Source organism: Tachypleus tridentatus, chromosome 13, assembly GCF_004210375.1.
Source record: "Tachypleus tridentatus isolate NWPU-2018 chromosome 13, ASM421037v1, whole genome shotgun sequence".
NCBI classification, from domain to species: domain Eukaryota; kingdom Metazoa; phylum Arthropoda; class Merostomata; order Xiphosura; family Limulidae; genus Tachypleus; species Tachypleus tridentatus.
Genome location: NC_134837.1, coordinates 204,966,500 through 204,994,066, shown reverse-complemented (window position 1 = coordinate 204,994,066; position 27,567 = coordinate 204,966,500). Strand labels below are relative to the sequence as shown.

General features: G+C 36.4%; 2 protein-coding genes across 10 annotated transcripts in view; one reads left to right on the top strand and one right to left on the bottom strand.

The window, feature by feature from the left end:
* The window catches only part of LOC143240116 (cyclin-D-binding Myb-like transcription factor 1), a 37,419-nt gene extending 27,333 nt beyond the window's left edge, over nt 1–10,086 (top strand). For all 4 annotated transcript variants that reach the window (XM_076482017.1, XM_076482014.1, XM_076482018.1 and 1 more), the window contains 4 exons: nt 6,586–6,857; nt 7,156–7,386; nt 8,973–9,099; nt 9,771–10,086. In XM_076482017.1, the coding sequence (XP_076338132.1) occupies nt 6,586–6,857; nt 7,156–7,386; nt 8,973–9,099; nt 9,771–9,889 (749 nt within the window). In that variant the 3' untranslated portion in view covers nt 9,890–10,086. The remainder of the gene's footprint in view (nt 1–6,585; nt 6,858–7,155; nt 7,387–8,972; nt 9,100–9,770) is intronic.
* A 2,122-nt stretch (nt 10,087–12,208) lies between these two features.
* LOC143240117 (protein prickle-like) overlaps nt 12,209–27,567 on the bottom strand; it is a 39,513-nt gene continuing 24,154 nt past the window's right edge. For 5 of the 6 annotated variants that reach the window (XM_076482019.1, XM_076482022.1, XM_076482020.1 and 2 more), the window contains 5 exons: nt 21,562–21,751; nt 19,196–19,453; nt 16,692–16,895; nt 14,489–14,825; nt 12,209–13,452 (listed from right to left, as the gene is read on the bottom strand). In XM_076482019.1, coding sequence (XP_076338134.1) covers nt 12,566–13,452; nt 14,489–14,825; nt 16,692–16,895; nt 19,196–19,453; nt 21,562–21,717 — 1,842 coding nt within the window. In that variant the 5' untranslated portion in view covers nt 21,718–21,751 and the 3' untranslated portion in view covers nt 12,209–12,565. Of the gene's footprint in view, nt 13,453–14,488; nt 14,826–16,691; nt 16,896–19,195; nt 19,454–21,561; nt 21,752–24,436; nt 24,568–27,567 lie in introns of those variants that run through there. The other variant, XM_076482024.1, reaches the window with a different exon arrangement.

Here is a 27,567-nt window from a genome sequence, read left to right as displayed (position 1 = left end):
GGACAGGTACCTAGTTGTGAGATGGAGGTTAAAACAGGACATCTTACTTGGACATACGACAGGCACCTAGTTGTGAGATGGAGGTTAAAACAGGACACCTTACTTGGACATACGACAGGCACCTAGTTGTGAGATGGAGGTTAAAACAGGACACCTCACTCGGACGTACGACAGGCACCTAGTTGTGAGATGGAGGTTAAACAGGACACCTCACTCGGACGTATGACAGGCACCTACTTGTGAGATGGAGGTTAAACAGGACACCTTACTCGGACGTATGACAGGCACCTAGTTGTGAGATGGAGGTTAAACAGGACACTTTACTCAGACGTTGTGATGGGGTTAAACAGGACACCTAGTTGTAAGCTGGAGGTTATTGCATCCTGCTCAGGAAATAAGGGTATAACTTGCTCATCTGCTTGTGCCATTGGAAGTGGAGTTTGAAAACGTTGGCTTTATTAAGGCTCAGCAAAAGTTTTTGTTTTTCAGTATTACATAAAACTACTTGGAGCACTTTTTCACTGGACAGGTGAAGTAACTTGTTTGTAGCAAAGGATAGGAGATTGTGCTTAATGTAATAAATATAAGAAGTGCAATAAAAGTACATGTGTGTGTTAATACTGGAAAGATGTAGTGTTTTCAACCACTTCTATCAGTATTAAATTATATGAGAGGTTCCAACCCCCCTCATGTCATATTACATTACTGTGTTAAGTTGGGTATTCATTGATTAAGATATGTGAAATTGTAAAGAAACAAATGTCTGAAAAGTGCAAACAAACGTAGCTTTGTATATTAGATTGTTCAAAATAAACTGAATGTTTTCAAAGTCTAATTTGTAGTTCAAAGGCAGTACTAAAACAGAGTTAATCTAGGTTTCTGTTCAAAGGCAGTTTGCCATCTTGCATGAATGATATAAAAAGATTTATTACCAGACCAACAATGTATTGTGTATTGAGATATTAAATTATAAAAAAAGTGTAAATGCATTTGACATGGGACAGATGTTTAGTTTGTTTGGAATAGTTATCTTTTTTCATCTTTTATTATTTATAATAACTTACAATATTTCAAATGATGTTGTTAAATTTACTATCTGAATTTTTATTTTAAACTACTAATAAAAATGTTACTGATATTTCATAATCAAAGTGCTCTAAGTTAGGGTACCATTTATTTTAAATCCTTAATTTATATTGTACTGCTGTAGTGGCTTTTGTTCACATGCCTTTGTTTTATTATGATTAGGTTAAAAAGTCAATTTGAATTAGGGTGAAAAAATTTTAAACAACTTCTTCAGTTTTTTTCTGCTTCTTTACACTGTGTCTGTTTTCTCATAATAAAGCCACATCAGGCTATCTGCTGTGTCCACTGAGGGGAATTGAATCTCTGATTTTAGCATTGTAAATCTGTAGGCTAACCACTATACCAGTGGGGGACTTCTCTACACATAGTCAGTAGTCCATTTCTCTTCTGCATATCACTTTAAAGCCTTTCAATATGAGTGGGAGGGGTCACTGATATCTCAATTCTTGTCCTTTTCAAAGCCAAAATACTTAAACAAATCATATCAAACTTAGAATAAATGTATTAATTAGTATCTAGCTTTGGGTTTTAAAAAGAAATTGTATAATTTCATTTATTTTGCTAGTCATTTTTTATGCCATGAAATTTCCAAACTTTTTGTAGATACAGTTACACCCCAAAAATTAAACATCACATTCGTTCACGTTCTCAATCACTGTAACGTATGTCTACAAATTCTGACTTGCCTACTTGATCCAAAGCAGGATCACTAGAGAGTGACCGACCCACATCCAGTAAATAAAAAAAATTCCTGTTGCAAACAGAGTGTCTTTGTGCAATATTCTCCTCCAAAATAAAGACAGATGGCCACGCTAATCCAATGGAACTGTCGAGGTTTTCAATCAAATGACATCAAGGTTTTGATTGACTTTTATCATCCCAAATGTCTTTCGTTTCAGGAAACATTTTTAAGACCTACTAATACAGTCAAAGTTCAACAATACTCCTTCTGCCAAAATGACAGGTCATGCATAGGACAAGGACATGGGGGAGTAGTACTGTTGGTTGATCAACATGTGCTCACCCAGTTTTTGTCACTGAATACACCCTTGGAAGCTGTAGCCATCTATATCTCCTTGGGTTGTATCATCACTGTTTGCTCTTTGTACTTTACCCCTGCAAAAAATTATCATCCCTCAGACCTTGATGTCCTCATTGAGCAACTGCCAACCCCCCTTTTTAATTTTGGGGGATCTTTATGGGCATAATCCCCTCTGGGGTGGTTGTAGTGTTGATCTGAGGGGTCGTGCTATAGAGCATATGCTCCTGAATCTCAATCTGTCTCTCTTCAATACTGGCTCTTACATTTATTTTCATGCACCCAGTCAGTCATTTACAGCTATAGATCTTTCTTTCTGCTTTCCTTTGCTTTTCACTTGCTTCTCTTGACCTCAATCCATGGGGTAGAGATCATTTTCCTATAATATTAAGAGAGATTGGCCATGGTAAGTGCCACCTAACCCGTGTGCCTCAGTGGAAGTTGGACCAGGCCAACTGACCCTCTTTTACTACTCTCTCGAAACTTGATCCTGCCATCTTATGTAAATCATCGATAGATGATTCTGTAGCAGCAGTAACTAACTGTATTGTCCAAGCAGCTGCTCAGTGCATACCCAAAACCTTGACATCTCTCTCACGGCATCCCTGCCCTATGTGGAATTCTGCTTGTTCTATAACACAAAAAGCTCAGAAATGTGCTTGGGATAAATTTTGTAGATATCCCATGCTTACAAACTGCATTGCATTTCAGCAAGCCCATACACAGGCTCCATGAGTTAGATGTCAAAGCCAAAAGGAATCTTGGATTATATATATATCCCCAGCATTTCTTCCACCACCAGTTCAAAAGTCACATGGGACAAGATCCGGAAGGTGAGTGGACAGTACTTCTGCCCCCCTCTCTGTCTTAATATTCAATGTCCATGAAGTTCCTGATGCTCAGAGCATTGCCAACACTTTTGGTGACTGTTTCTCTCATGTATCTAGCTCCTCAAACTCATCCCCTTTCTTCTTAGTTATTAAAACATGAGTTGAACATCTGCCTCTTTCCTTCTTGACTGATCATCCCTATGAATACAATTGCCCTCTTACACTGGTGGAACTCAAACTTGCACTTCATTGGTCTGGCAATACATTAGTTGGACCTAATGATATACATTGAGATGCTGCACCACCTTTCTCCTGCCTCTTACTATTCTCCTGGCTGTCTTTAACCTGATATGGCAGGAGAATATCTTTCCTGATGCTTGGTGCCAAGCTATTGTACTCCCTATTCTTAAACCTGGGAAGGATCCAAAGATTCTTTTGAAATACTGTCCCATTGCTTTGATGAGTTGTCTCAGTAAGACCTTGGAGAGGATGATTAATGCTTGTCTTGTTTGGTTCCTTGAATCAAACAAGCTTTTCTCACCCACTCAGTGTGGGTTCCAAAGACAACACTCCATGATAGACCACTTAATTTGCCTTGAAACATCAGTTAGAGAAGCCTTTTTTGAAACAAAAACATCTTGTTTCTATTTTTTTGATTTAGAGAAAGCGTATGATACAACATGGAGATATGGAATCTTGCGAGACCTTCACTCATGGATTGCATGGCAATATGCCACTTATTAAACATTTGTAATGAACCACCGATTCCAGGTTCATGTGGGCTCAACACTTTCCAATTTTTTTTCCCACAGGAACTTGGAGTCCCCCAGGGCTGTGTTCTGAGTGTCACACTTTTCATTATTAAGATTAATGCTATCAGTGAACAGCTACCCCCCTACAGTTGCGAATGGTCTCTTTGTTGATGACTTTCATATCTCATGTCAGTCGTCAAATATGAGGTTTATTGAGCAGCAGCTACAAACTGCAATCATATACTGAAATGGTCCACGGCAGATTGTTTTCAACTTTCTCTTTCTAAAACTGTTTGTGTACATTTCTGCTGCCAACAGGGTATTCATCCAGATCCAAAACTTCGTATTGATGATGATGTACTTCCTGTCGTCCCTGAGGCAAAGTTCTTAGGTCTTATATTTGACTGTAAATTAAACTTTATTTCCCATATCAAGCAACTTCATGTCAAATGTATAAGAGCACTGAACATCCTCCATGTCCTCTCTTCCACCACTTGGGGAGCAGATTGATATTCTGTGCCTAAAACTTATCGTGCCCTTATCCAATCCAAACTTGACTATGGGTCTATTGTTCTGCCAGGACCTCAGCACTGAAAATGCTGGATCCTATCTACCATCAGGGGCTTCAGCTTTGCATTGGGGCCTTTTATACTTCTTCAGGCCAAAGTTTGTAGGTGGAGTCTCATGAACTTCCTTTGTATATTCACTGTTTGCAACTGTCTCTTATGTATGCTTCCAAACTTCGCTCTTTACCACAGTATCATACTTGAGGTTGTGTTTTCCATCCTCAGCAGGCCACACTTTTCTATAATAGAAAATCTGCCATTGTTCCTTTTAGCCTTTGTATTTGGGCATGATCAGAAAAATTTGATACATCTTTGAATAGCATAGCAGTATCAACAGTTCGGCCTCTACCACCATGGCTAATTACTATCCTCAACTGTAACCTATCTTTGAGTCATCTGAGGAAGGCTGGTACTCCTGATTGGAAAAATCGCTCTTTATTTGTTGAACATCTTTCAAACAATCCATCCATTCCCATATATACAGATGGTTCAAAATCAGATGACTCTCTAGGTTCTGCTGTGGTTTGTTAGTTCAGTTGTAGCACACAGAATGTTCTCTACAGTTTCTGTGTTCACTGCTGAATTGTATGCCATTTCTCTTGCCCTGAATCATATTGAAACTATGCAATATACGAATTGTACGATCTATACTGATTCACTCAGCTGTCTATTGGTCCTGACATCATTCCATGTTAGTTACCATCTTATTCTTATCAATATTCAAAACAAACTGGCCCATCTCTCTCTGTCCAGTTTTTTTGGATACCAGGTCATGTTGGCATTTGTGGGAATAAGCTAGCTGACAAAGCAATAAAGTCCATCTACTGTGGCTTTATCACCACCACACCTGTTCCATACATGGACTATGGTCCAGTTATCAAACCCTGACTATACATTAGTTGGCAGTCGACCTGGAGTGAGCAACAAAATAATAAGCTTTAACAAATCGAGCTTTCTTTAGCTCTTTGGCCACCATGTTTCTGTAAAGATTGAAGGGAGGATGTTGTTTTGGCTACACATTGGTCACACGTTTTAACTCGCCACTTCCTTTTATGTGGTACTGATGCACCAGTGTGTGGTCTGTGTGGCACTTGGGTCACAATCATATGCATTTTATTATCATACCGTCATTAAAGCCAAGAATGACGACACCATTTTAAACATATTTTTAAGGTAGGTTTGTCCTTAACGTTAGCTTATGTCATAGGTGATACTGGCTGCCTCACTCATGTTTTTACATTTTTAAGAGCCATTGGTCTTTTTAACTTAATTTAAGGTTTTTATTGGACTATACACTGTTTTGGCATGATTTCTTTTACATATTATAATTTTATTTTGACCTTAACCCAGGACTGGAAAGGCCAACTTCAGGTGACTAACAGCAAGTTTGAACTTAATGCTTCAGTCTTCCTGGCAGGTTTTAATTTTACATATTTTTACCTTCATTTCCATATACCATTATAGCGTACTACATCTTGGTTGGCACAAATAGCCTGGTAGCTTTGTTCCAGTAAACATGAAATACCTACCTACCAAGATAGTTTGTTTTTAAGAACATTGATGATTTTTTTTGTATTTCAATTTATTTATTGTTGGTTAGAAATTTCCAATTTATACATCTAGTCAATATCAATCAACAACAACAAAAATTGTATAAAGATTTATTGAGAGAGTAAGGTCTTGTCTTTCAGAATATATCAGATCAAGCCATAAAACAGTATTTTTAGTTAAATTTAATTTATATATATTAAATATAGTTTAAGTTATTTTAGTTAGATGAATATTCTGAATACAGTAAACCAAACAATAACAAGTATTTGAGTCACTCAATATTTTTCCATCAGTACCAAACTCTAAACTTTAGGTTTACCTAGTGTTTTGCCATAGAATAAAAATAGAGGAATGTGACAATAAATCTTCTGAGAGAAGAAGAAACAAAACTTGGCTAATTATATTTGGAACAGTTGATCTTAACAAATAAAACTGTGTTTTGAGAAGGGTGGAAAAAATTCTGAAGTTCATTGTTCATAGACAAGGTTTCTTGGAGTTTTGCAGAAATGTAAATTTGAACATTTATTTATTTTTTATTAGTTACGAATTACACGAAATAAATTACAAAATATGGAAGTGTTATATTGGTGTTTCAAGAACAACTTGTAAATGTTTCAATCACTCTTACTATCAATATTTTATTGATTTCACAAGTTAAACATCAGGTGATGTTGATATTGGAGAAGTAATTATTAAGGTTTACTTAACCTGTTTTGAGAAAGAATGTCTAGTTTACATATTCTAACTATATTCTTTTTAAGCTTTGACTACCACCATCCCAGTTCACTCATTGGCTACTACCACAGTTGCTCCTCCCACTACAATTACAGCTATTGATCCATCAGCAGCTGCCATTGCCGCTTCTTCGATGGGAGTTCCACCTATCATGCAAACCCTAGAAGTCATGCCGCAGACTGTTCAGCTGACGCCTACGTCGACCCCTCAAACTTTCTTATTAGCTCATTCGCCACAATTGACCATCCCATTCACTACGTCTGTCACTCCAAATCAAATTATCATTCACGCTGTTGCAGTAAGTGTTGTTGTGTTATAACTCTTCTGAAACCTTTTAACAGACAATGATTTATATTTTTATTACAGGTTTTACAGTTAGAAAATAAAATAGAATACAAACAACAACTAAAAAAAAATTTCGTTATTTGATTATTAGTAAGTTGAATATTTTACTGGTTTTGCACCTTCCTCTTCTTACATTACAACTAAAGTTTGAACCAAGCCAGGCTGAAACTACTTTGAGTTTGAGCTGTTACTGTTAAAGGATTTTCTTAGAAGAGCTATGTTTGAAGTGATATTTAGGGTAATTTTTGTAGCCAGAAACTCTCCATGGGAATGAGAATGTAACCGTTCAGTTAAACCCTTCACCACACGTCATCATCAGCACCACAGGTTTGAGTTCGCTAGCCACTGAACATCTAACCTCTGTTCCCCTGACTAGTGACCAGATGACAAGCACTTCTGATGTACCACCAGGCATTGGATCAGATGAGATTGAAGACTCCCAGGAGTCTCTGATGGGGGGAGAGCCAGGTTTTGAGGCAGAGGTAGGATGTGATTTGATCTTAAGATTCGTGACTGATAAAGTTTCGTTCCATTATCGAATGATCTTAGCTGATTGTTCTTTGTTGTCAAAATCTTTGTATACACATTTTCCTTTAGTCATTTAATTTAATTTTCACTACAAGAAATTATCCACAAGGATGATTCTTTCCAATTATTTCTATTATTTTCTGTATGTGTTGGGGTTGTGGGTAATATGCTTCTTCAGAACTTGAAAGTTCTAGAACAAAAATACAGGAATTGAGTTGTACGTAAGGATAATGTGATCCTACTTCAACACCTAAAATAATCTTTCAGGTGGACTACACTACTGATAAGTACTAAATCTAACCATCGTTCAGACAGTCTATGCTAGCAACTAGCACTGAATCTAACCATCTTTGCTGTTTTCTTATGTTACAAAGAACGTTTCTGTATTGTGTTCACACAGTCAACATAGCTATGCTTAAAATAGTTTGCAAGTTAATTTATCAGAAGTTTTGTAATACACATTATGGGTAGGGTACTTTGAATTATACTGTAGTCCTATCATATTTAATGTGTTTCAGTTCTGTAAAACTTATGGTTAATGCAGTAGGTTAGAGAAATAGGTATTTGTGGTTTGTTCACTGTATTGGTGTGTCACAGCTCTGTAAAACTTAGTGCTTGATGTATTGTGGTTAGAAGTAACTTGTTTATTGTATAATTTTAGCTGGTAATGAAATGTTGTGAAACTTACAGGAAATATAACCAGTTGTAAGTTTTTATCTTAGAGTACTGGAGTGGTACAATCATATATGATCTTAGAAATGAAACCCTATAAACAGAGAGCTTTTCACAAGTGGTATAATCAATATTAGGGTTACTATTTGTTATTTTTGTTTATTTCAAACAACCAAATCATTTTTAACTTAGGGGGTGGAGTTTATAATTTATTACAGACAATTACTTTAAAATATTTCTTTCAACAGTTTAATTATATGTAGCTTTTTGTCAATAAGAACTGATTACTTCACAAAGGCAAAACGTATTTTATTACTTTTAAGTTTGTGAAGTTAGTGGAGATAATAGTTCCCCTGATTGGTGTGGAAGTGATGTGTAATTTTTTGACAGTTTTAAAGTATGGACTCCATCTTTAGATGTGGAGCCCAAATTATTCTCCAGTATCATTTTGCTTTATTGTTAGAGAAATGAAACTTGCTAAAGTTACACAATACAAAGTATAACATAAAATCATGTATTAAGCCTAATTTTATTCCAATACAAGAAACTTTAATGGTAGGAAAGATCTTAGAGATTAACTCCCTCTTGTATGAGAGGATGTTCTGACACAGTCTGTCAGTTACCTGGAAGTTATTGTACATTTTCTCTGAAACAAAAGTATGTACTGTGAAGATTATTTGATTTTTCATAAATTTCCATTATGTTTAGCTATTAATATTTATTGTTTTAAAACTAGAACCTGAATACAATCATAGTTTTGTACAAAACATTTCATTAATTTTGTTTTGCAAGTCAAATAAGGACATGATCCTTAGCAGTAGATAATGTAAGTTTACTTAAATATACCTTTTGTCATGTTGTACTGCAGGAAATAGAAGACAGCAAGTCAATCGTGAAAGTTGAAGAAATAGAAGAAAATTTAGCAGTGATGGGTGATCAACCTCTAGTATCCGAGTCAAGCGTGTCAGCTAACATGTACATATATTCTGATTCAGGTTTGTTTACATTTATGATTGGATACAAAATGTTTTAGCATTCAGTTCTTAGCCAGTAAAGAGAAACAGAGATGAAAGCACCTTAACTAGACATTATTATGGATGCCAGTTTCATTCATATAAGTGCTTAGCAGAATGTTATTTTGTAGACATAAACCAAATTAGACTATAAATACCCCTTAACAACCTACTCTACAGAAAGTAAACTTAACCTCTTCAGAGAACACTTTGTGCTTATAATTTCTACATAATTCTAATTACATGTTCGTTTTGAGACTTAACTTTTCACTTGGAAATGTTAAAATCAAACTATCAATATTGTACAAACCCAGGGGCAACAGCCAACAGTAACTGGTTCTTTTGTAGCATTGTCTACCCCATTTTCAGGTGTTTATTAAACATTATTGAGCAAGAGTATATAATAACCAGCTTTGAATTCTCATATTAAAATAACGTTGACACCATCCAGTTATCAGAAGGTTTGTAATATAACCTTTATCACCACACACAGTAATTATTTCTTCATGTTTAGTTTTATAGACTGTTGTACTTTTATTTTGTAAACCTAACTTGTTCCATGTTCTGAGACACCTTTGATTTTTCATTTGCCCACTACGATGCCTGTTGTTTCTCTTCAAATGTTGTGTACAACATAACTGTTTTATTTGCAGACCCCATGCTTGCAGGAAACACTAGTCCAGAGCTGATGTGTTCCACCTCTGATGTTGAAGCAGAAAAAACAAGAGAAAGAGGAGAAAACCCTGACCCCCTCTCTTCCTCTGAAGGATAAATGGTACCTCAAGTTAATTATGTGAAGGTCAAAGGCAGAGAGAGAAAAATTTATTCTACTCCACAGATGGGTCAACAAGTCACTTGGAGATGCTTGTGTTGTACCTGTCCACTATGGTAGTAGAAATTAGATTTTTGTTCTTCACTAAATGAAATTGTTTTTGTACAGTGAACTGAAATAAATTAAAGCACAGCACAGACATTTGTAGTTTCTATTCTGATGTGTAACAATGAGCTATTTGTAAAGATTTTGGGTATGTCCTGATGAATGTCACACGCTAGTTTCACAAGGGTGAGTTTTTTGATAGTTTGTGGAGATAGGAGGTATATGGTTGTTATTCTTCACCTAAAGATACAATTTCATTGTATTTATTCCAAAAGTAAGCAGATTGACTCAGAAAATTCTTATATTGTAGTGTTAATGACCTTAATACTAGCTAAATTAATCAGTTTAGAGTATATTGTAATAAACTGGTGTGCAACATATTCTCAGATGTTAAGAACTTGTCATAACTTAAAGGTTTTTGTTTGTTAGGGTTTGATTTATTACTTGCATAATCAGTAGGCCTCAAAGAATTAAAAACACCATTTATTATCAGTGTAAAAGAAAAACGTAATGTTCATTTTATCGGGTTTCTTTTTTCGTGTCGTTAACACAACTTTTCCTCAGTTTTTATATACTAATTCTCCGCTGTGATAAGGGCACGAACATTTATGTACAAAAGGCTCTCGATAGCTCTTTAATAAAAAACAAAAAAGTTGGGTTTTAATTTTTCTACTCTTTAAGGGTGACGTCATTCATTGAAGTATCACGTGAAACAAGACCCTCATAAGACAACCTGTTGTTAAATTTGACTGGACTTGTCGATTTAAGAGCGCTCTCTCATTATTTTAAAGGTTAAAAAAAATGACTATCATGTGTGCAATGGGTCTAGGAAATAGTACTAGGATTACGTAGGTTGAGGTTGGCGGGGCCTTGTTTGGGACGACCCTATCGTCTTGAGCAAGGCGAACTTACAGATGACAAACGTTTTCTTAAAGACTGATAATTATTACTTTTAGAACGCTCCCACTATGTCGGGAAAGTTAAAACTTTGTTACATGACTTGAATTAAGATCTGTACCAAATATTTTATGTAATTCTCTATAACCTCGACATTGTTTTATTCAAGCTATGTACAAGTCGTCTGTTTCTTTATCCATATCATCTATATAAAAGTCTTGTTTTGCCCTAAATTTGCCCGGTTTAAGTGTGATAACCAAAGGCGAATTAATATAATTTCAAACATTAAGCAGTAGAGGGCGCTCTACATTCTGACACTCAGTTACACAACCCCTTTCAAACATGTGGTTAGCTTCTGGTCAGTTCCCTCTTTCTTTTTGTGAACCTGACGATGACCGAAGAAGGTCGAAACGTTGTTCGCTCCTCTACGCAAAATATTTTCTCAACCCAAGCGAGCCGTTTTTACATATACATATTTTTCTCGACATCACTGTAAATATCGGTTGGATAATAAGAGTTAGTAACGTGGTATTAAAATAGGGTATGGTTTAAACATATAGAAATTAACAGGTTAAGTTCTTTGATATAGCCTACTTAATAAATGTACACAGCCACACAATGAAAACTGTATGGATTTATTTCTGTAGTCGTATTATACGTAGTTTGTTTTAATCAATAATACGAAATATGACAGTAAATTCCATACACCGATCTCCGTTTTGATATAAAATCATTAGCCTACCGTAACATAACACTAACATTTAAATATTAATACAAAATAAGACAGTTAATTTCATAGTTAAAAGAGAGAATGACCTTAGATAGATATAAAATTGGCATAGAGGCCTGACGTGATATCACACGAAGCCTAAGTCTGCGATAAGCGCTGATATGTAAAAAGTTGTCACACATTTTCTTGTGTGTTTTATATTACCTAAAATGTAAAGTGTAGTTCATAAACTAGTTCTGTTACGATATGGAAATGTAAAACTTGTCTTTGAGACTTTTTTCGCCGGAATTGCTTTTAATACATTAGCGTTATTTGTTTATATTCGAGTTTGCAATTATGAAGATGCTGCTATAACTCTCATTTCGGCCATTTTCTAGTCAGTAGCTGGAGATGGAGATAATGCTCTTATTATGGTGTTATTCTTCATCGCAAAGCTCCCCCAATGGGCTAGATGTACTGTACTCACCCCGGAGATCTTATACCCCGTGTTTAGCGTTATCAGTATTCCGATGTAGTGCTAAGTCAGTCGGTGAGCCTTTATAAAATAGTTTCAATTTAAAATGACCTACGATTGTTCACTGTGGATGCGGACTTATTTTTAATAACCCTAGAATGTTTAGATCTGGGAAATTAAAACGCGGATACAGTAAAATCATTTTTGTTTAGGGAACTTCTGTTTTAAGGAGTTGCACTGGGAAAAGCTGTTAGTTTGGAGAAATGTCAGGATATAATACAGTTTTTGTTTTCAGTTTGCTCCGTGCTTCCACCTGGTGGGCGTTTGGCATGTTGCTTCGCAACAGTTAATGCGTCATTGCTAACACAACATATTCTGACACCGCCATACTCTCGTCGTGGAGGAAGTTCATAGAGAAAGTCCTCAGAACTGGAGGTGGAACAAGTACTACACGACTCTTCCTCCTCTCTGTCTCTAGGCCTTTCAGGGCTTAGCTGGGCTGGTTTGTCCTCTTTACTAAGGGCAACTGAATTGTGTGTGGTGTTCGTCTGGTTCCTCGAGATGAAAGCATTACTTTAGGTTTTGTTGCTGAGTTCAGGTTCCACGCCTTACTTACCTCCTGAGCGTGATAGGAAAGGTCTTTCGATAAGTTTCCAGTTTTTTTACCGTAAGGCCGAAGTAGGGAAGAATCTACGGATAACGTTGTAGTTTTACTAGTGACATCATGACTTGCATGTGTAAATGTGCAACAGTGAGATTCCTTTATTCGGTCAGTTCTTCCATTATTTTCGAACGGGTGTTTTATTAGAACTGGATTGAACCGGACAGACAGGTTTTTGGAAGATCCACCATTGTTGTTGGCGCTGGAGTTTGTCCGGACGATTGGACGCAGAATATGACCTGTCCTAAATCCGGAGTGGACGGAGGTTGTAGGCAGAATTCTATTTCCACAACTTAAACTGGAAGAGAGTTGCGACATTCGATGCGAGTCTGGCGAACTAACCAATAACTGTTCGGCTGGGGGGGCTTGCGTCTCTTTCTTGTTTCTGCCCCGTGTATGTCTTTTAGGCGGTAGACGACACGGCTTGTGTAAACACTCTAATTTTTCTAGTACGTTCATACCGACTGGGGAAAGTAACTCATTTGAGGGTCCCTTAGTCCAGCCTTTGGCACCTTGAAGGTCCGTGTAACTCCGTGGTATATTTGGGACAAACTGATTTGAAGAAATGTTGTCTTGATAACTTCGTGATGGAAACAAATTACTCTTCGTTGAGACGTCATTAAGTCTTAGAGACAATAGATCACATTTCTGATCCATCGTTCCAGTAGATGGCGACAGTGCATCTTTGTTTAGATTCTTTGGTTTGTGAGTTTCCCCTGAAATAAAATATTTAACTATGATAAAAACAAACCCGAGATGCAGTTTTCTTTTAAAGCACCAAAAATTATTGCAAAGTTCATTTATATAAAGCAATATCTAATATTATCTTTGTTTTTAAACGTTCGAAAGAAATTCTCTCAACCAACCATTAACATTGTTTCTGGTACACCCACACGGGGACTGACCAAACCGATTCTTAGATTTCCTCAAACAGTAAAGAGAAAAGTATCTACTAATAAGCCTTATATTGTGGAATCGTGTGTGTTTCTTATAGCAAAGCCACATCCGGCTATATGCTATGTCCACCGAGGGTTGTAAATCCGCAGACATACCGCTAGCGGGGGACTTACGGAATCGTACAAAGGGACATTTTATCTGATACTTCATCGCTTGTAGACCTGTACTTAAACTGTATTGTAGAATTAATCCGGTAAAGGATTTTTAATAAGCCATTGTGCTTGTCATAGTACTATATTAATTACTTCGATACGAAGTTAACCTGCCTGACAAGAACTGAACTCACTCTGCGAGTCAAGTATTCTCTCTTCTGGTGAAGTAACCACCAACTAAGTGCACTTGAACCACTTCTTTTATACCCGTTCGCCCTATTTAAAGTGTAGTTATTTTTTTATGGTTTTGTTACACCACTCATGTGGGGAATGGAATTCTTACACACAGGAAACTACGTCATATTTAATGGGATAATAAACTAGAATATTTTTGACATTGTATTTTATCTCGGACACTATCAAGTTTACTGTCGCTAAGAAAGTCAAATACATACAAGAAACTTAGTACGTAAATAATTTAGAAATCCGACATAATCTAGATCTTACCGATAAGTCTAGGAGTCAACCCCCTCTATATATTCCGTGTTTTAACACCTCGCTTCTATCATAATTACATATATTAACCACCTAGTGGTGATTTTTATACCATAATTACTTTGACTACTGCATTAAATAGTTCACTGGTGGGTTTACAAAATGGTTGGCCAAGCATCATGAATTGTTAACTCAACTGTTTCCTTACCCTTGCTGCACTCCACAGAACAATAAATCAGTCCGCCTCTTGGTAAGAAAGGTTGACCTAGTAACGGTATGTTACATATGTGACATCGGAAACACTTTTCCGTCGCGTGCCAGTGCAGCCCCTCGTAGGCCATCTGACCCTGGTCCACGCAAATCGACTCTCCACACGTATCACAATATTCAGAAAACATGAGATCGAAGCAAGTAAGACAATAAGGATGTCCTTCGTTCATGACGTACTTCTGACCTCCTAGTCGCAGGTCACATTCGTAGCAACGGAAGTGGTCCACGTGCCATGCCATCCCTTCAGCCTCCGTACACTCGTCGGAAAAGATAAGCTAGCAAAAGTTTCGATAACGTATTAACGTTTAGTTTTTAACATGAAATACAACATTAATAACAACACATACCACGATCTCTCTAAACAACACGTACTACGTTTCTATTGGAAAACTCATGGAACTAATACATGCGGTATAAACTTACACAGACTTTCTATTAATTATTTTAAACCATGTAAAAAGCGACGTTTAAAAACGAGTTACTCCACGTACACATGGTCTGTAATCACTACTGACACTAGTTTTTAGTAGTGAGTTTATAACATACACGTAAATGTATAAACCGGTCCTCTCTCGTTAATTTAACGCCTTGTATTATAAACGTGTAAAGCGGTCCTCTCTGTTACATTGTTTACAAACGTTTTGTGTTCTCAACTCTCACGTATAGAGAACATTATGTTCATCCAGTGCATGAAAATTCACAACTCCATTAGATATAAAATAACTTTTCTCCAGAAACTTAAGTTTTGACAGCTTACTACCACATACAGGGTCAGTGTGAGTGTAATTTTTGTATTTCTACGTTTCTTAATTTTTAAAATTATTCTGACAAATTATTAAACTTAGTTTAAAGTAACAAATGATTTAATAGTTTTACACTTCCTTTTGATCGAAACACTTTCGTTAGTTTAGTAATGCTAGGTTTAACGACAATAAGGAAAACAGTTGATATGGTCAGTAATTTAAATAACTCAGTTTTTATTTAATTTACCTTCGTAAGTTTATGAAACTGAAATACCGACGTGAGACTATTTACATAATACAATAATAATTTAGGAACGCTTCTACTCTCAAGAAAAGCAACAAACCAACAGAAGATTCAAAGATGACCAGAATGTCTACAGCGTGTCCATGTCATACACTTCAACGAAACATGTTAACCTTAATAGCAGGATTAAATAGACAGAATCACAAGAGTCACGTATATTGAATTAAGAAAAGCTACAACTGACCTATGGTTCAAAACGTTTCGGACACCCTTTTAGTTGTTGTTTGTCTGAAAACACATTCCCCTCACATACTAATAATTGGCCATAAGTACACTGTTTACGAATCATTCACACAACGTTGACACATTGTGAATTTGTAGACACCCTTTTGTTTATCAAAATGACCACCCAACTACCAAGGAGAAGAGATCTTGAATACCGGATGTTTGAATTGTGTTTAACGTCGCGCAAAGCTGCTCTAGGGTTATCTGCGCTAGCCGTGCCTAATTTAGAAGTGATAGGTTAGAGAACCCTGCTAACTCTTGGGATACTCCTATATCAACGAATAGTAGGTTTGATTTTAGCATTATAACCCCCACGGCTGAAAGAGCGGGCAGGTTCGATAACGAGATTCGAACTCCCTACTTACAGATTGTGAGTACAGCGCCATCTCTGAAGGGAAAAACAATAGTTATAAGTAAGTAACGTCACACAATGGTCGACCGCTAATTACAAGATAAGTCTAAGACTCAAAGGCTACCAGTATATAGCCACAATGTATCTAACTTTGTGGAAAGTCAGCTATAATGAAGTGTCAAACAAACGAGACGGTAAACTGTTTTCATAAAACGTGTTTACAGAGGGGTGACATGTGTTCTTTCATCTCCTCTTCCCTGCCCCCCTGGGGTTAAACGCCTACCATATAGCCATACATAACTTTGAAGTAACAGTCTAACTAGAAGGCAGATAGTCAAACGCACCCACCGCCAACTCTTGGGCTACTCTTTCTGTCAGACGGAATGGCTGGATCCAATTATCACGCTTTTACTACCGTCATGGCCCTAAAAATGCGGAGCGCGTTTTACAGTAAGGGATTCACAGTCCAAATATGCACATCTTTAGGTCACGCCCAATCAAGCCATACACAGCTTACCTCGTCACACGCCCCACATCGTGGTCTCACGGTTTCAGCATGATGCCGACCGCAGTAGAGAGCTCCGTCCTGGATGCAATAGATCAGGTCGACTAACAGTTCCCTGCAGTCCCAACACACGAAACAGGCCGGGTGCCACCAGCAGTCTGGGCCTAATCTGTCAGCTGTAACGCAGATGTCCCCTCCTGACAGTGTTTCGCCACACTGGAAAATAATCCGTGTTATTAGGAACATCACTGGTGATATGTGATGATACACCTTGTTATAGTACTTTACCTCAACCTTCTGTTGTGGTCAATAATTTCATAGTACTTAATGTCATAACACTAACATTAAAACTACACCTTAGTACACCCAACAGCAGCAGTAGTTTAATTATAGTTCTAACATTAAACTACACCTTGACGTGAACGTAAGGTGCGATACATGTGGTGTGCTATTGACGTAACGCGTTGACCTGAAGGTAAGGTGTGACGCACGTGTGCTGCTGACTGTTGGTTGTTCTGCTGTGTTACAAAACGAGTCTGTAGTAATAATGCTCTCATTGTTTGCTGTTACAGACTCCACCTAGGGGACAAATAGTACTCTACCATATTTTGATGTTTTAAACAGGTAAGTCCCACATTTTTTAACATCCACCGAAGTGTGTACAGGTTAGCATAGTGGTGTGGGTCAGTGTTTCATTATGTCATTGAATAGCGCCTGCACATGAAACAAGTAAGATTAACATTGTTGTAAGACAAACAGTGGTTTGTCAGCACGTTCGCTTGTTTTTTTTATGTAGCTATTGCGTTGTGACGTATCATTTAAATTTATAAAATAAAATACTGGTCATAATCCAAGAAACATATTCACAATACATCCCCCTCTATTCACATCACCATGACTCCTCAAATTTATAGAAACATTCACAATACAACCCCCTCTATTCACATCACCATGACTCCTCAAATTTATAGAAACATTCACAATACATCCCCCTCTATTCACATCACCATGACTCCTCAAATTTATAGAAACATTCACAATACATCCCCCTCTATTCACATCACCATGACTCCTCAAATTTATAGAAACATTCACATACATCCCTCTATTCACATCACCATGACTCCTCAAATTTATAAAACATTCACAATACATCCCTCTATTCACATCACCATGACTCCTCAAATTTATAGAAACATTCACAATACATCCCCTCTATTCACATCACCATGACTCCTCAAATTTATAGAAATATTCACAATATATCCTCTATTCACATCACCATGACTCCTCAAATTTATAGAAACATTCACAATACATCCCCCTCTATTCACATCACCATGACTCCTCAAATTTATAGAAACATTCACAATACATCCCTCTATTTACATCACCATGACTCTCAAATTTATAAAACATTCACAATACATCCCCTCTATTCACATCACCATGACTCTCAAATTTATAAAACATTCACAATACATCCCCTCTATTCACATCACCATGACTCCTCAAATTTATAGAAACATTCACAATACATCCCCTCTATTCACATCACCATGACTCTCTCAAATTTATAAAACATTCACAATACATCCCTCTATTCACATCACCATGACTCTCAAATTTATAGAAACATTCACAATACATCCCCCTCTATTCACATCACCATGACTCTCCTCAAATTTATAGAAACATTCACAATACATCCCCCTCTATTCACATCACCATGACTCCTCAAATTTATAGAAACATTCACAATACATTCCCCTCTATTCACATCACCATGACTCTCCTCAAATTTATACAATCTACGATGAAATGTAACCAGTGTTTGCCGTTTCTCCCTGAACAACATAAGCTACAAACAACAGAATGTCGATTGTACAATAACAGGTTAACACACTGGTTATAGTTTGATATTATTACTGATTCAACAATAAAACTAAGTACCTTTCATTAAATATTCGTCTACAACTGCTTGTACTGTGTCCGGTTTATGTTTTTTAAAAAAGTGTTTACAGTGAGTTCTAGTATCATTGCTTTAGGGAAAGGTGCAACTTCATCACGTCGCTACACATAAATGTATCCTGCCAAAGAGAGACTATTCACGATCAGATGTTAACTGCGGAGTACGGATAGATTTCTCGATTTTTAAAACGTGTTCAACTGCACGTGCCATCTTGTATCCTCACTCGGGTATCGAACCTTGGGTGTTAGCGTTATAAGTCTTCAGACTTGCCGCTGTGCCAGTGATAGGCTCCATATCTGTCTCATAGCAACAAATAAACCACATACAATAACTACAGATATTAGAACCACGAAAATAAAGCCATTCTTGCTTAAGGTTCTACAATATATACATACTTGATGTAATATAAACAATTTTGTGATAAATTAATTTTAAAATATTAACAGTTATGTTCCGAAAGTCCAAGTAAAAATGGAATACAGGAGCCACTTATGGGGTGTAATTGATATTTACATAAAATTACATCCCTTTATTCAAAACTTACATATTCACAGTTCACTGGACATTCCAGTGAAACAGGAAGTTGACGTACGTTCCCTAGTCCCAACGATTCTCGTCTTCTTTGTTCTGAGAACTCACACAGTTTCTTCCTTTCGTCTTCGTTCAGCATTCTGTTAGAGTAGTTAGGCTGTGTGTCGTGAGGTGGCAGTTGGTGTACCAGTTGCCTCATTCGATACTTTTCTCCAACGCTGTTCACATACGGGACTTTCTCTTCAGGAAGTGCTGAGAAATAAAGGTGAACCTGAAACAAAGAAACAAACAACGGATTGACGTAGTAACATTTATTTCAATGTGTCTGATAGCTTCAGAAATTCGCACAGACCTACACATGAGCTGTCCCTAATTTTGAACTGATAGACTACACTTAAGCTCTCTAACGGTACAGTGGGATTTGACTGTCACTCTTACCGAAGTTTCTGCTCGACGAGTAGCAAATTAAAAAACAGAGTTTAATTCTATATAAAAAATGATTAAAATTATTATACTATGAGAGCAAGAAAAGAAGAAAAACGCCCAGAGTATACGACTGTCATCTGTCATTCATGACGTTATTCAAGAAAAGAAGAAAAACGCCCAGAGTATACGAGTGTCATCTGTCATTCATGACGTCATTCAAGAAAAGAAGAAAAACGCCCAGAGTATACGAGTGTCGTCTGTCATTCATGACGTCATTCAAGAAAAGAAGAAAAAGGCCCAGAGTATACGAGTGTCATCTGTCATTCAAGAAAAGAAGAAAAACGTTCAGAGTATACGAGTGTCATCTGTCATTCATGACGTTATTCACGTCTGAAAGAAAATTAGAATTTTCACCGTGAACGAAACAATATGTGCACGTGAGCTGAACGGTCTTAAGAAACTGTTGATTCAGGTGTAGTCTATTTTCGAACTGATTACATTAAACCCACCCACAATTACAAATATCTTTTAACTGGTTAACTGTCACTATTTTAACAAGTCCAAGAATAAGCACGCAAAACGTGTTTGGCAGAATAATGTCTCGAGCCTTAGACTCTTTGATCCATAATCCCAATGATAATTACTAGGCCACGCCCAGCCATGAAAGTAAATCAAAAAGTGACTAGGGTAAATATCTCAAATAACTCTGTCATATATAGAATTGTTTAGTGCAGGTAACATTCATTTAATTATTTTATGTTTTTACGTCAGTGATGTCGAGGCTGTGAAGAATTCTAGAAGGCCCAAGTGATAGACCCATAAATAGCTGCGACCAGAGGAACAGAAACCAAATAAAAGTCACGTGAAAGAGAAGTTCGGTCAGTGAAAGTAAGAAAACAAAGTTAGTCATCGTGAAAGTAACGGTTGATGTGTTAGAGTGAAATTAATAGTTTGGAATGTATAAGGAGAATAATTTGTGTGGACTTTGACAAAAGGCAGACGATTATTGAAGGATACAGCTGTGGGAACTCACGAAACAGTGTAAGTGAATTATACAAGGATACTATTGCAATAAAAACAGAAAATGTGTTTGGCTTATCAACCAAGTTATAAAGCGATTAAATTGGTTTTAAGTGGCCTTTTGACAACAAGAAGATAATTGTTTAGTGTTTACGATACAATTATGATCTCCATAATATAAAGAATTTTTGTACATACGTTTAACTTGCTCCGAATATATTATTTTATTGTGTCTTCACGTTACGTCGTGTTAAAATATAAACGTTATACCTCTGATAGACTGTTTAGGCAGAGTATTTATGGTGAACCTTTGTAGAATGGACGACAACTGCCTGTTGTGGAGGACGACGTTTTGAAAGTCTTCAGACAGTTGCCGTCCATTCTACCAAGTTTCATCATAAACGTTATATCTTTTTTATATATGGTATATTTTACGACGCGTACTCTGTAGAAATGTAACAACCATATATTTACTTTAAATAGTGTACAAGCATAATTATAGTATTTTTACGTTTTGTAATGTGTGTAAACATCTATACGTAAATAACTAACAAAGGTTAAACTAAGAAATATGGTAATTTTAGTTGATTTTCTATCGGCGAAAATGAAACAAAGTTAACTGGTCGTTGTCATCAGTTATGGATAACATGTTAACTCGCACGTCACAAACAATATAAATAAGATAAACATGCTATCCGGTTTGTTCGTCTTTACCATCATTGGTGGCAGAACTTTAAGAAGTTTTATCAGATAACTGTCAATAATAATAAAACAGTAGGATTACACAGCTAAAACAGTAGGGTTACTGTTTTATCACGTATAAAATATTTTAGGTGACACTATAAACTAGTTCTACCTTCAACATTCCCTACACAAGATAACATACTCTTCATGTACATTCACATTGTTTATATAAAGTACAAAACAACTAGCCTGTTCTGGATTCAGACACGGCGGAACCCAAGTATATTCTTCTAGAACACATCCGCTGTCGCTGTCAGACGGAAGATGTCGCTGTTGGCTGTCGCTGTAAGGAAGCACTGCTTTCTGCGAGTTAGCTCCTTTCTCTGTAACATTCCTTGTGGTCATGTTTGTTCACTAGGGGCGCTTCTCATTTGCTCTTCTGTGAAAAATTAACGAGTAATTCATTCATAGTATGTATTCAGATAAGAAAGTCATTTATATCTTGTTTAAACAGTGGGTGCACAAGAAAGGAACATATGTACAATAAACATATACTAAAATCACTTTATTCAATGTTGTACGCTACGAAATCAGTCTATACGTTTCACTTTGATTAATAATTGTGAACTTCAGTACAAGTAAAACTAATTTAGATGTTAAACGGAAATATGTATACATATAACGCAAATATTTTCAAAGAAACCAGGGTATCCGACATGTCTAAAGTCATTCTTTATCGCTCGTTGATGTTACCGCTTTGGGAAATAATATTTATACCTCTTCAAAGCAAACATAAGTAAATTCAATTAGCATCGATAACTTCTGGCGGTCTTCAACAATAATCGATTCCTCTTATTCACAAGTTTTACAGCAGACCTTGATATGACGTCACTTAGTTTTAGTATCGTTAACAGCATAGTAACTAACCCACGTTTGTTTCCGTACAACGGAAAACATTCTTCCCTTTATGTAAAGCCGTGGTTCCAGAACGTTCTCAGAACAAATTCTATTTGTATTATTTGTAATTGAATATCTGTATTTCTCGGATGAGTAAAGGGACAGTATACGATGTATATATTTTTACTTTTCTATTTAATTAGTCTGATTTCTTACATTTGTTTAATTAATGTGTTTTGTGACAATTTCGGACTTCAAGGCTTAGTGTTGAGTATCGGGTACAAAGTAATTTTTAATGGTTTATTCACGTATTGTAAACACTTTCTCGGGCCGAGTAATTCACAAGAATACATTTCTAGTATGGATGCTCCACATTGTTGAAGTTCTATACGTATGAGATGACTATTTGCGTAAAACACAACACAGCCTCTAGTTCATTTCATACTGTCACACGCTCGAGGATTATTCTTACGGAAACATTCCAACATTACTAGATATGCAATAGTCTTAAGACAGTCTCTGAAGAAACTACCTTTCCCAAATAAACAACGAGAGAAACTTGGATCCAAATCAAGTCGGTTTTTTACTGAAATAAATACATAAAGAAAACAATGAGTTGGGCGGAACTGGTTTCATTGTTTTACCACAAAGCTACACAACAGGCTGTCTGTGCTGTATCCACCACAGTCGTAAAGTGTTGACCCACTGAGGGACATGGACGAAGTGAAGCGACGGTAAAAGATGGGTTCTTTCTTTACGTTGTATGGAATTTAAGAGGTTGCAAGTTAGCAGCGAAGGTGGAATTAGTTACCTTCTTTCGTAATCTTATTCTTATAAACAGTTACCATGGTAAAATTGTGCTTATTCTATACTGTATTATTCTTTGAGACAGTTGCTATGGTAAAACTAATCTTTTTTCGCTACTGTTTTACCCTTAAAAACAGTTACCATGGTAAAATCGTGCTTAATTCATATTATCATACTTTCCTCACGTGATGCACTGTTCGCATAGTGCGCACGGGAAACTCTCGAGCAGTAAGTAGTTACGTCTCACATCTGGTTACAACAAAGCTAAGCAACAGAGCAACACGTTTTTATCATCTGGCACGTTCTGAAACGTGCGAACCCGGGATGGAGCGTTTAACATACTATGAACGAGTAGAAAATAAGATTTTTAATTACAATAACTCAATTAAAGTTGGCTCGCACAGAGAGTTCGTGCTTGCTAAATGATAACATATAAACAAAAGATAATTTAAAACCTGGGATACCTTGTGAGAAAGTAAATGGCTGCACTGTAATTTGCAGGAAAAATGGATGACGTAGTATCAAATTCCTTAGTTTCCATGGTTACAGATACGTTTCTCAATTTATCGTAAAATTGATATTTACTATAATAATAATAATTATATCTACTAAGTAGTTTTTAATCATTTATGTATTTCAAACTAAATCTCTTCCGAGGCTCAGATCATCTTTAGGTGTTGTAAAACACTTAGAAGCGACAAACACTGTTTGACTAATTACTGACATCAATAAACATTATAACTTGGAAAATACCTGAAACATACGCAAACCTCCGGAGGAAAACTGACCAGCACCAACAGAGTGAAAGAGAAGAAATTATAAACACACAACCACTCGCTAAACATTAACATTACTAAGTTGTTATTCAGTTATTTTAAATAGTTAAGTTCCTGGTTATAATTACACCATCACCTATGGTGTAAATTACGATTAAAATTCTGTAAAATTAAACCATCGTAAAAGTTAACATTACTTACAGTAACTGTTGTTTTTATTCTGCCATCACCTCTGTCAAGTGACTTGATAAAAGCCCACTGTAGGAGTTCCGAGACAGAAACCTAATTAAAAACCATGATACTGAAGGTAATTGTCTGTTTGGAAGTTGCTGACCACACATTAACTGGTTCACCAGTTTTTCTACTTCAGACTTATTCTTGAAATTTTGTGGTTAACGTCTTTATTAAATAACACGGTTCTCCCGCTCATAGAAATATCTGCTTATTTTTAAGCCAATGAATTAATTAAACGTAAGAAATGGGAGAAGAAGGTTCCAGAAAATACGAAACCGGCCACATTCATTTTTCCTAACAACTAAAGAGTTTATAATGAATGTGATATGTAGATATAGCATTATTCATTATTTTTCACACACTTGGTTTTAGACGAAAAAATATTAAACCTGGAAACTAATAAAACATACTGATAATAGATGAACAGCTTGTGTTTGGTAGGTTCAGTCATACGGTGAAGTACTGAGACAGACAGCAGGTTCAGAGCCGTGTGGTGAAACAGTATATATAGATGTAGGTTCAGTCATACGGTAAAGTACTGAGACAGACAGCAGGTTCAGAGCCGTGTGGTGAAACAGTATATATAGATGTAGGTTCAGAGCCATCTGGTGGAACTTTGCGTGATATTCAAACAAACAAATGAAAACAGTTCAATAACTTTATCATCGAGTAAAAATCACATAATTGTTTAATAAAATACAGTTGGACTTTGAACTTTGACAGTTAGTGACAATAACACCACGATGTTTTATAATGACGTACTACAGTTAGTGACAATAACACCAAGATATTTTATAATGACGTACTACAGTTAGTGACAATAACACCACGATGTTATATAATGACGTGCTACAGTTAGTGACAATAACACCACGATGTTTTATAATGACGTACTACAGTTAGTGACAATAACACCACGATGTTTTCTTATGGCGTACTACAGTTAGTGACAATAACACCACGATGTTTTCTTATGGCGTACTACAGTTAGTGACAATAACACCACGTTTCATAATGACGTGCTACAGTTAGTGACAATAACACCACGATGTTTTCTTATGGCGTACTACAGTTAGTGACAATAACACCACGATGTTTTATAATGACGTACTACAGTTAGTAACAATAACACCACGATGTTTTATAATGACGTACTACAGTTAGTAACAATAACACCACGATGTTTTATAATGACGTACTACAGTTAGTGACAATAGCGCCACCATGTTTACTTATGACGTGCTACAGTTAGTGACAATAGCGCCACCATGTTTACTTATGACGTGCTACAGTTAGTGACAATAGCGCCACCATGTTTACTTATGACGTGCTACAGTTAGTGACAATAACACCACGATGTTTTATAATGACGTACTACAGTTAGTTACAATAACACCACGATGTTTTATAATGACGTACTACAGTTAGTAACAATAACACTACGATGTTTTATAATGACGTGCTACAGTTAGTGACAATAACACCACGATGTTTTATAATGACGTGCTACAGTTAGTGACAATAACACCACGTTTTATAATGACGTGCTACAGTTAGTGACAGCAGGTTCAGAGCCGTGTGGTGAAACAGTATATATAGATGTACGTTCAGAGCCATCTGGTGGAACTTTGCGTGATATTCAAACAAACAAATGAAAACAGTTCAATAACTTTATCATTCTTATGGCGTACTACAGTTAGTGACAATAGCGCCACCATGTTTACTTATGACGTACTACAGTTAGTGACAATAACACCACGATGTTTTATAATGACGTACTACAGTTAGTGACAATAACACCACGATGTTTTCTTATGGCGTACTACAGTTAGTGACAATAACACCACGATGTTTTCTTATGGCGTACTACAGTTAGTGACAATAACACCACGTTTTATAATGACGTGCTACAGTTAGTGACAATAACACCACGATGTTTTCTTATGGCGTACTACAGTTAGTGACAATAACACCACGATGTTTTCTTATAGCGTACTACAGTTAGCAACAATAACACCACGATGTTTTATAATGACGTACTACAGTTAGTAACAATAACACCACGATGTTTTATAATGACGTACTACAGTTAGTGACAATAGCGCCACCATGTTTACTTATGACGTGCTACAGTTAGTGACAATAGCGCCACCATGTTTACTTATGACGTGCTACAGTTAGTGACAATAACACCACGATGTTTTATAATGACGTACTACAGTTAGTTACAATAACACCACGATGTTTTATAATGACGTACTACAGTTAGTAACAACACTACGATGTTTTATAATGACGTGCTACAGTTAGTGACAATAACACCACGATGTTTTATAATGACGTGCTACAGTTAGTGACAATAACACCACGTTTAATAATGACGTGCTACAGTTAGTGACAGCAGGTTCAGAGCCGTGTGGTGAAACAGTATATATAGATGTAGGTTCAGAGCCATCTGGTGGAACTTTGCGTGATATTCAAACAAACAAATGAAAACAGTTCAATAACTTTATCATTCTTATGGCGTACTACAGTTAGTGACAATAGCGCCACCATGTTTACTTATGACGTACTACAGTTAGTGACAATAACACCACGATGTTTTATAATGACGTACTACAGTTAGTGACAATAACACCACGATGTTTTCTTATGGCGTACTACAGTTAGTGACAATAACACCACGATGTTTTCTTATGGCGTACTACAGTTAGTGACAATAACACCACGATGTTTTATAATGACGTGCTACAGTTAGTGACAATAACACCACGATGTTTTATAATAACGTACTACAGTTAGTGACAATAACACCACGATGTTTTATAATGACGTACTACAGTTAGTGACAATAACACCACGATGTTTTCTTATGGCGTACTACAGTTAGTGACAATAACACCACGATGTTTTCTTATGGCGTACTACAGTTGGTGACAATAGCGCCACCATGTTTACTTATGACGTACTACAGTTAGTGACAATAACACCACGATGTTTTATAATGACGTACTACAGTTAGTGACAATAACACCACGATGTTTTCTTATGGCGTACTACAGTTGGTGACAATAACACCACGATGTTTTCTTATGGCGTACTACAGTTAGTGACAATAACACCACGATGTTTTATAATAACGTACTACAGTTAGTGACAATAACACCACGTTTTATAATGACGTGCTACAGTTAGTGACAATAACACCACGATGTTTTATAATGACGTGCTACAGTTAGTGACAATAACACCACGATGTTTTATAATGACGTACTACAGTTAGTGACAATAACACCACGATGTTTTCTTATGGCGTACTACAGTTAGTGACAATAACACCACGATGTTTTATAATGACGTACTACAGTTAGTAACAATAACACCACGATGTTTTATAATGACGTGCTACAGTTAGTGACAATAACACCACGTTTTATAATGACGTGCTACAGTTAGTGACAATAACACCACGATGTTTTATAATGACGTATTACAGTTAGTGACAATAACACCACGATGTTTTATAATGACGTATTACAGT